This window comes from Phoenix dactylifera, unplaced genomic scaffold, assembly GCF_009389715.1.
Source record: "Phoenix dactylifera cultivar Barhee BC4 unplaced genomic scaffold, palm_55x_up_171113_PBpolish2nd_filt_p 000373F, whole genome shotgun sequence".
Lineage (NCBI taxonomy): Eukaryota > Viridiplantae > Streptophyta > Magnoliopsida > Arecales > Arecaceae > Phoenix > Phoenix dactylifera.
The window spans coordinates 85868-96059 of NW_024067824.1; the positions used below are offsets into that span (position 1 = coordinate 85868).

General features: G+C 39.1%; 1 protein-coding gene across 1 annotated transcript; it reads right to left on the reverse strand.

The window, feature by feature from the left end:
- Positions 1-296: 296 nt before the first annotated feature.
- Positions 297-1541, reverse strand: LOC103700067 (putative F-box protein At2g33200). The gene has a single exon (XM_008782041.2). It carries the CDS (start codon positions 1539-1541, stop codon positions 297-299), a length of 1245 nt encoding a protein of 414 aa, XP_008780263.2.
- Between the last annotated feature and the right edge of the window lie 8651 nt (positions 1542-10192).

Consider the following 10192-nt stretch of genomic DNA (forward strand, 5'->3'; position numbering starts at 1 on the left):
ATAGGAAAGAGTAGATGGAGTGTAACACTCTAATATTATTTCATTCTATTAGTTCTTTTGACTTACTTGCAAGATGAACCATTATTACATGGCTTTGTATAATTACATAGTGACCCTTGATATACCCGATACATAAATATAGTAGAATATCTACGAGACATGCATGGGCACTCACTTTATTAAAGGACTCAATTCATACGACTTTTGATTTGCTATGATACTTGACTCAGACTACTGACTTATTGACTCTTTGGCCATGCTGCATGCAATGGGCCTTGACTCGAGGGCGATGACTATTAAATGTCGTTTAATGCCCAACATAAAACAAAAAAAATAGAAACAGTAATCAGTGCCCACAAAAACACCTTCACGGCTTCTTCAGCATAATACCGCCACCAGCTGATCTCGTCTGCTTGTCCCTCCCAGTAGAACAGCCGAGGCGCCACCCAAGTTCGCCATGAAGAGCTCCTGCAGCAGCAAAGCACCTCCCCTTCGCGTGTTCTCAGGTCATAAATCCCCGTAGAATGAGGACCTATCGTGTAAATCCGCCCACCGGCAACTCCGTGCTCTCTCGCAGCCACCGAGATGGAGCTGCTCAGGCCCAAGAAAAGAAGCCGGTCCCCGATGCTCTCAATCGCCTCCCAGAACGATGTCTCGACGTCCCACCTCAAGAAGCTGAACGAAGGAGTAGACCTACGGAGGTTCGGGCAGCTCATGACGACGGCTAGCAAGTCTCCGTCGGACTCGACCAGGAAAACATGAGTTCTACCTTGGGGGTTCCCCAGGATACTTCCAACTTGATTCATGACAACCACTTGCGGAGATCGGTCAGGGTCGATGTCGACCAGCCGACGCCCGTGAGTGATGCCGTAGAACTTCCTTCCGACCGCCGCGACTTGACAGACTCTCCGGTCTTCCCCAGTCAGATGAAACCAGAGCCAGTGCCTGTCGCCAGGACGCTTGCAGATAAGTGAGACCGTCCACAGGTTCGCCAGCACGACCGCACCGTAGGGAGCGCCGGGATGCGACGAGACGGCGATGGCGAAGTCCTGGTTCGGCTCGCGCTCCGCTATAATCCTCGGCAATCTTAGCTCTACTCCGGTGAAGGGGTTGACGAGAAAAATATCGCGACCTGCATCGGTTATAAGCCAGTTGGCGCAGGAGCCGGGGACCCAGTACTGCCTTGGAGTTCTTTTTGGTATGCTGATGGTGTAACGGCGGCCGTCCGAGGGGCTGAAGAACTTGAAGCGGTAGCCTTTGGAGAGGAACGATGTTGGGCCGGACAGGAGCCACGGAAGCTGCGGGGTGGGGAGGTCGAGGCGTGTCCGGTGGAGGGATCGGGCGGACCTCCACGACCGGCACGTCTCCCCGAACCGGAGGTGGTCGACGGGGCCGAGCCGCCGGAGGATTAGCTCGAGGACGTCGACGGAAAGGTCGGACCATCTGGAGCTATTTTCTTCTACAGCTGCGGCTTCTTGATGGAGCAATGGATTTGTGAAGCCATCTGGTATGGTTACGATGGTTTCTCGGTGGTTATCCATGGTTGAGATCTGAGAGCAAGAAAACAAGGAGAGAGTTTATGACGGGAGGGAACCTTTATCTTTGGGAAGACTTCGTAGATGCAGTTTAAATAAACTGATTTATTATTTTTTTTATATAGCCCAGATTGCGTAGGAAACGAATCCTGGAGTCGGTAACGATCGCTCGATTCCCTGATATCTAACCAACTCTTTTGACCTCCAAGATTACGTGGCCCGATAGAGTACAAGTGGGAGAAGGAGATGTGATGGAATAGAATTCAGTAAAAATTCTATAAAAATCATAGAAATATCGAGCATATCATGAATTTCAAATTAAGTAACGGGACTCCTATTCGTAGATTGTTTTCTTACTAAAAATGGTTTTCCTTCGTCAAAGCCAACCTCCTTGCCTCCTTTCCCTAATCTCTAATCATTTTTTTTTTATCTCCAAGATTAACTGAATGGGTAGAAGATGTGATGGATTAGAGTACGTTTTTATCACTTTTGGAGCCGTTGGAGCGGGATTAGGAGTCCCAGTTCGGCTCTTTATTGGATGCGTGGGAAGGAGGGTCCGAGAATGTTGAATTCGGCAAATGGTCTGATGGCTTTAGTATGAGCCATCCAATCAGGTGCAGTTATTGCTGAATTGTGATGGGATCCATACATCGGTCGGAATATTGCGGCCCCATGGTGGGCCCTAGACTTGCATTCGCTTGGAAATTAAATTTTGGAAGGGTATCCAACCAGGCGGGGGATGATGGAGGTGCAAAGGAGACTGGAATTTTGAACACATATTGGGGTGAGTATAAAATTAATAAACAATAAGGATAAATCTTAAGCATCCTTTGGATCTAATTGATTGCTATGATAGAACTTTAACTAAAACATTTAATAGTATTGCCACTGTCATAGGCTAAATTAGATAGGTTGATTTCCTCTGTGTATTTATTTATTTTATCACCCTTGCATTGCGGGGCATTTTGCTTGTATATACACGTATGTATCAAATTTATTTCAAGTTTGGATTGAGTTATTGTTTAATAGATCTAGACTCAGATATGAAAAATTATATAGATCTATTTTTTTGGACCTCCACATGACGAGAAGGTAAGAATTCGTAGCTTCTAGAGATACTTTTGCACTTGAATAGGGATTAGAATTTCTTTTATTCATTTATTTGGTGCGTGGAGATATGTCACGCTACAAAATGTATGTTAAGGACGTTATTAAGGTGCCAAAAACCATATTTTCATGAATATTAAATATGTCCAAGACACTATGCTTGACCATAATACCAAAATATTAGAGCCTGTTTTTTCTTCACAATTTTTGTCCGTCTCTCTCCCCCTTGTTTTGCATGGCTTCAGCTTATATCTTTCGTGCGAAAGAATAACTCACTTTCTTTTGCGATGTCAACCATTAGAATGCGAAATTGGTGCCTTGAAATCTATGCAGATGGATGAAAAAAAAGAGTGGAATGCTTTGAGATCGATACGAGGTGTGATCCAAGGGTTTATTGCTAAAGAAGGTGAATCATTTTTTTGTGCGAAAGATATAACCCGAACCCATTTTGTGTGCATGGGAGCCCACATACATGTTCCAAATAGTTTAAGAAAAGGTGCGAGAAATAAGTCAAGGCCTAAGCCAAAGTACCTCGAGCTCCAGCTCTTCAAACCTATAAAAGCAAAGAATTAAGGACAAGATTTTTAGATAGTGACTAATCAATTATTGTTGCCCAGCTATGCAGCCCAAGAAAGGGTAAATTGGGCTTTTCAAAAACTTAAGTGTAATGCAGTGGAATAAAAAGCTTGAAAGAAGAATATTATTTTCTGCAAGTGAGTAATAAGTAAATATGCAAAAAATTAATGCAATCAAATTAAGCAAAGCAAATGCACAAAATTTATAGTAGTTCAGTACCAACCCTGCACCTATGTCTCCTCTCCATGACTTTTTTCTTAAAAATTTTACTCTAATTTTTTTGAAATTTCAATTTGATTGTTTTATATGGGCTCATAATCAACCCACTTAATTTTTCAAGCAGTCAACGAAAATATATATATCGATTGTTTTACTCGGGCTCATAATCAACCCAGTTGATTTTTTTGGTTAATCAACCAAAACCTTTTCTCAGCCTATCCTAAGATCAACACATCTAATTTAAAGTTTGGATTGATCTTTCTCCGTGTTTCAATCCCTAAAACTTGATATAGCAAAATATAGACAGAATTAAGTGCTGATACAGTAAAGTGCAGCTCCTAAACAATAAATACAAAAAATAAATAAATCTTGACTTTGTTGGTTGTTTTGATTGACCTTGAATGCAGTTCACCAACTCTTAGATGTAGAAGATGTGATCGTTTAGCTCACTATAAATACTCTTGAATGATTTTTTTCTTTAAAGCTCTCTTCTTTTTCTTTCTCTTTCTTTCTCTAATAGATTTTTCTTTGTACTGCTTGACCTCTCTTTAATCTTTAGTGTTTCTATACATTTATACCATTTAGAAAATGTTGGAACACACTATTTGCCATTAGATAGATAAAAGAGCCATTGTGAGATGAAAAATAGCCATTCTGACCCACAGAAAATCTAGCTATTACTATTGTCAGACATAGAGGAGTTGACTCAACATCTTTAGGGGTCGACTCGTAATCTTCAAGAGTCCACTTGTGATCTTTAGAGGTCGAATCGAGCTTGCTTCTGTTTTTGCTGCCCTCTATCTTTTTTCTATGTATATTGTGGAGATGGCTCTCTCAGTTTAGAGGTTGGCTCGTCTGGTGACAAGAGTTGACTCATGATTTTTAGGGATCGACTCTTCAACGAACTAAGTTTTACTGCTTTTTAGCTTTCCACTTTTGTCGTTCAGAGGTCGACTCATTATTTTATAGGATCGACTCTTGTTGGACTAGAGTACGGCTCATAATTCTCGTGGGTCTACTCATCAATGCGATGAATTTTTTAAATCTCTATCTTTTCCCTATGGCCATTCAGGTGTTGACTCATTTGTTTCTATGGTCGACTTTTGTTAGATCGAAGTCGGCTCATGTATTTCATAGGTCGACTCACCACTGTGTTAAATTCCATGGCTTTCTGTCTATCTTCTCAGACCATTCTAGGGTCAACTTGCAATCTGCCGGAGTTGGCTTATGAAGGCGTATCAGTCAGCGACAGTGTACTAGGGTCGACTCGTTGTAAGCTTAGGGTCAACTCTTGAGGGAGTTTAACATAAAATTTTATGTATTTGCATGTGAGCTTCCAAAAATTATTTTTATGGTCTTTTTGAAGTTATGCTTCTTGATGTGGAGCTTCAGATAGATGATCTTTGTTTGAGAGTAACTGAAGACTTTTTTCTTTACTTTCTAAAATCAATCAATTAAACACAAGACAATCGATTAATTATTTTTGTACTTAATTATTTTGTAACATCAAAATAAACTCTCAGTTCAACTCTAATCCAAATGGAAGATGGAGAAATTTTCAGACAAAATGAGATACCTTAAATCTTGGCCGATGTAGGAAGTGAGATGCTTGTAAGTAAAATTATAAAGATCTACTACTATATTGAAGCATAAACATTGACTTTTGATATTTTATTTATTAGATATTCATAAAATGTAAAAAAGAATAGTGTTGTCCTTCATGTATTTGCAAGCGATTCTACCAAAGCATTAGCTTCACGGTATATGTCAGTTAAAGTGTGCTCCTGAAGCCGATGGGGTAGTATCCTTGTATCCTGCATGATAGGTTTTAGCAACCTAAGGGATTCCCTTAACTAAGTGTGAGATGGAACAATGTCAATGAGCGAGTTTTCTAAGAATAAGCTCCCATACTAGAGGTTAGTCATACTTCTGTTGCGATGACTGGAAGGCAACTTGTAAAAATTCAACTCCATCTTCTATCTCCTCCAGTCATTGCCGATAATAATGTCTCCTTCTTTAAGTTATTTTTAACTTCTCGTTTCTCTTTTTAGAGCCACCTTGCTCTCGAATAGCCCTTCGTGGTTGTCTACCTCATTAGATTTTGTGGCTCTAATATCAAATTATTGGCTCTAGATACATGGTGGGCACACATACTTGAGCTCTAGACTATTATATTAGGGGTAACGAAAGTATCAAAATTCTAATATCATCCTAATTGATGTGTTGGGGGAAAATAGGAAAGAGTAGATGGAGTGTAACACTCTAATATTATTTCATTCTATTAGTTCTTTTGACTTACTTGCAAGATGAACCATTATTACATGGCTTTGTATAATTACATAGTGACCCTTGATATACCCGATACATAAATATACTAGAATATCTACGAGACATGCATGGGCACTCACTTTATTAAAGGACTCAATTCATACGACTTTTTATTTGCTATGATACTTGACTCAGACTACTGACTTATTGACTCTTTGGCCATGCTGCATACAATGGGCCTTGACTCGAGGGCGATGACTATTAAATGTCGTTTAATGAATTTAAACTTTGTCTGTCGATTCTAACAACGATCTGTTTAGCATATTTTTAAGTAAACAGGAATCCGACAACAAAATTTTGGCGCCGTTGCCGGGGAGACAAATCGAGAAGCAAGAACGATCACGAAGATCAAATCGAATTATGGATGCCCGGAGTGAACGCACTCTGGTAGTAAGTTTTTTTTATATTAATTTCTCTTGTTTTGATTATTTTTTTTAGTTATTAAATTCTGAAATTTGAAAAAAAAGAGTGAAAAAATTTAAAATTCAAAAATTTAGATTCAAAATTTGAATTTTGAAATTCAAATTTTGAAATTTTAAAAAAAAGTTAAAAAAATAATTAAATAAAAAATTTAAAAAAAATAATTATTTTTGCTAGTAATTGATAGGGTGCAATCCTCCGAGGTTATCATACCTTTATTGGGGCTCCTCACGGAGTAATCTCCAGAGCTTATTCAACAGGCATTCGGAGATTGACTGACGCATAAGGATTAGTTTTTAATTTACATTTAAGTTTTCCTATATAAAAATTTTAAAAAAAAATTGGTTGCTCATTTAATCTGTACAACCTAATGACATTGCATAAACTTTAAAAAATCATTGATTATTTGCTGCATCAAGCATTTGCATAAAATAATTTAAGGACAAAATCCATTAAAAAGATAAGATCGGGAAGTCGTTACCTGTCCTTAGCCCAAAAATCACCACCCTTGCATACATATCCTAAGCCAAATTATATTAAAATCAATTAGACGTTGGCCTTAGGGTTTTCAAGCTCAATTAGGCTCTTGAAAAGAAGCGGCTGAAAGCCACTCCAGTGAGAATTTAGTAATTGGTGATGTCTAGAAAAGTTTTACAACAGTGAAAACTGTTACGGGTATTGTAGTATCGGTGTCTCCGTTCTGACACCACCACACACCCCGGGACTTTTCTGGTCACTGGTTACTGGATCGCTTAACTGGTAAGCTCAAGCTTAATCTGAAAAGGAGATTAGGAGCTGTCTAATTTAGAGAGAATTTCATGAACTTTTTAATCTGATAAATCTCTGTGCAACTAGATTTAAGAAGCTACTAAACCTCACTTAATTTTAAGACTAATAGGGTCAAATTGTTATGTGGTGTTGGTTGTGGTCATCTGTGTCTAGCCCTTCTCTTCTTTTAGGATTTCGTTCATTGTAGGAGTCAAATCTAATGAATTGTTGATAATGTATGCATGGTAGAAGGTCATTAAGGGATAAATTAACCCCATTTGATCCTGAGATTGACAGAACTTTTTATCACAACCTGCGAACTGTAACCAACCGTCAATCTCTACAATGGGTGAACATATTAGAACTTTGAATGAGTTGTTCGCACCCGCATCCGCTAGTCCTCCTACTTGCATAGTATTACCAATTAATAATGCAGCCCAATTCGAGATTCGGGCTGCAATAATAAACATGTTACCCAAATTTCATGGATTTGAGAGTGAACAACCGTATATTCATCTAAACAAATTTTTGACAATCTGTCAAACATTTAGAAATCAAAATTTAGATGAAGAGGATATTAAATTAAGGTTGTTTTCCATGACTTTAGAGGATCGTGCTGCTGCATGGCTATATTCTCTTGCTTCAAATTCCATCACGTCATGGGAGCAACTATCTAGGAAGTTCATGGCTAAATTCTATCCCATGGTAAAGACTGAAAAAATTAAGGATGCCATAAGAACTTTTAGAGAAAAATCTGAGGAGGAATTTTTCCAACTTTGGAAAAGATTCCATGATCTTTTGGTCAAGTGCCCGCACCATGGGCTTGACAAGGCTGATCTAGTACATTTCTTTTACAAAGAATTACCTCCAGCACATAGGAACATGATTGAATCCATGCATAAGGGTAGGTTCATGAACCAAACCCCTGATCAAGCCTATGAGTTCCTTGTGGACTTAGCTGAAAATGCTCAAAATTGGAGTAGTTACGGTCAGGAGGTAGATAGAAATTATTATGGGTCTAGAGAACCAAGTACATACGGAATAAAAATAAACCCAGAACTCAAGAATGTTATGTCCAATCTGGTGAATGGGGTGAACAATCTGAGCAAAAAGTTGGATGCTTTTACTATTTCCACTAACTCGAACTCACACAAAGAGTCAAATCCCATCATGAAAGTGGAACACGAGCCACAGGGCTTATGTATCTTGTGTAACAGTTCTGAGCATCTAGTGGAGTGTTGTCCTAGTTTACCCAACATTAAGGCTGAGAAGGCAAATGCTCTTAATTCATATAATGCCTTTAAGAAATCCACTCCTAATTCATTCAACCCAGTCTACCATCCTGATAATAGGTTCCACCCAAATTTCTCATACAAGCAAAATGAACCTATTCAGCATAAAGGTGGTCCACCAGGTTTTCAGAAAAATTTTTTCAGGATAGGTCCATCACAAATAAACCAATCATTGGCTCCACCTATTCCTACTTATAGTGCCCCTATCTCTCATCAAACTACATCATTGGAAGCCATGATGGCTAACATGATGAAGCAGCAACAAGACTTCATCTAACAGCAACAACAGACCAACATGGCTCAAACCCAGACTAACCAATTTCATGCGCAAGCGATTGCAAAACTTGAGGTTAGTCTGAGCCAAATAGCTAACTCTCTAGGGGATAGGAAGAGAGGTGAATTGCCCAGTCAGCCAGTGCCTAACCTTAGTAGGCAACAGAATCAGGGGCCAATAGGCCAGTTTTAGATTGATTCTAATGAAAATCCTACTAATGAAGTTCAGGCAATTATCACTTTATGGTCTGGCAAGCAAGTGGACAACAAGGTCCAACTTCCTGTACAAGAAAAAGAAGAAAAGCATGAACCAAATCCCACTCAGAAAAAGGCATAAGAACAGAAAACACAAGGAATAGAGGAGAAACCAATAGAGACTTACACACCCAAGGCTCCCTTTTCTGGTAAACTAGAAGACTCAAAGAAAAAATCTCAGTACGATGAAATCATGGAAGTCTTTAAAAATGTTCAAATAAATTTCCCTTCCTAAATGCCATCAGACAGATCCCCTCCTATACAAAATTCTTAAAAGACCTGACCACGGTGTAAAAAAAAACCAGTATTCCTAGGCAAGCTGTGATGGCGGCACAAGCCTCATCTCTCATTCAACAACAGATTGCCCCAAAATACAAGGACCCTGGTTGCCCCACTGTTGAAATTAAAATAGGAGAAACCATCATTCAGAGAGCTCAGCTAGTGTGAACCTGTTACCCTATTTTGTTTACACAGAATTGGGTTTGGGGGAATTAAAACCCACAAACATCAGTCTTTCGTTAGCAGATAGGATGATAAAGTATCCCAAAGAAATTGTGAAGGATGTATTTATAAAAGTTAATGAGTTCTACTATCCTGTGGATTTTGTAGTCCTTGAAACTGAACCAGTAAAAAATTCAGAAAGTCACATCCTGATGATCCTAGGTAGACCATTCTTGGCCACTTCAAATGCTGTGATTAGTTGCCGAAATGGAATAATGACTCTAGCCTTTGGGAACATGACTGTCCAGCTCAATGTTTTTCATAGTAGTAATCAGTCAACTGAGATGGACGATTTGGAAGAAATTCACATGATTGAGAACATAATTAGCAGTTCTTTTGAAGAGTCGAGTTATTCTGATCCATTAGAAAGATGTTTGGCTAATTTCGGACAAGATTGTGAATCAAGTCAGGAGGTTAATACATTGTTAGATTCCATTCCTGTGATGGATACTAGCAAATGGGCTACCAAGTTCGAACCATTGCCTATTTCGGAATCTCAGCTAGTGCCATCCAATGTCAAACCTCCACAACTAGAACTTAAAGACCTTCCCGAAAACTTGAAGTATGCATTTTTTGGAGACAACAAGACCTTACTTGTTATAATTGCATCAAATCTGACTAAAGAACGGGAAGAGAAGTTGTTAAGTATCCTTAGGAAGAATCAGGAAGCTATCGGTTGGTCTATAGCTGATATTAAGGGGATTAGTCCTTCTGTGGTTCAACATAAAATTCATCTAGAAGAAGATGCAAAAATCTCTAGAGAACCACAAAGGCGACTTAATCCAATCATGAAGGATGTAGTTCGAGCCGAGGTCATCAAGCTTTTAGATGCAAGGATTATATATCCTATTTCTGATAGTCAGTGGGTAAGCCCAATTCAAGTCGTACCTAAAAAGTCTAGCATCACTGTGGTGAAAA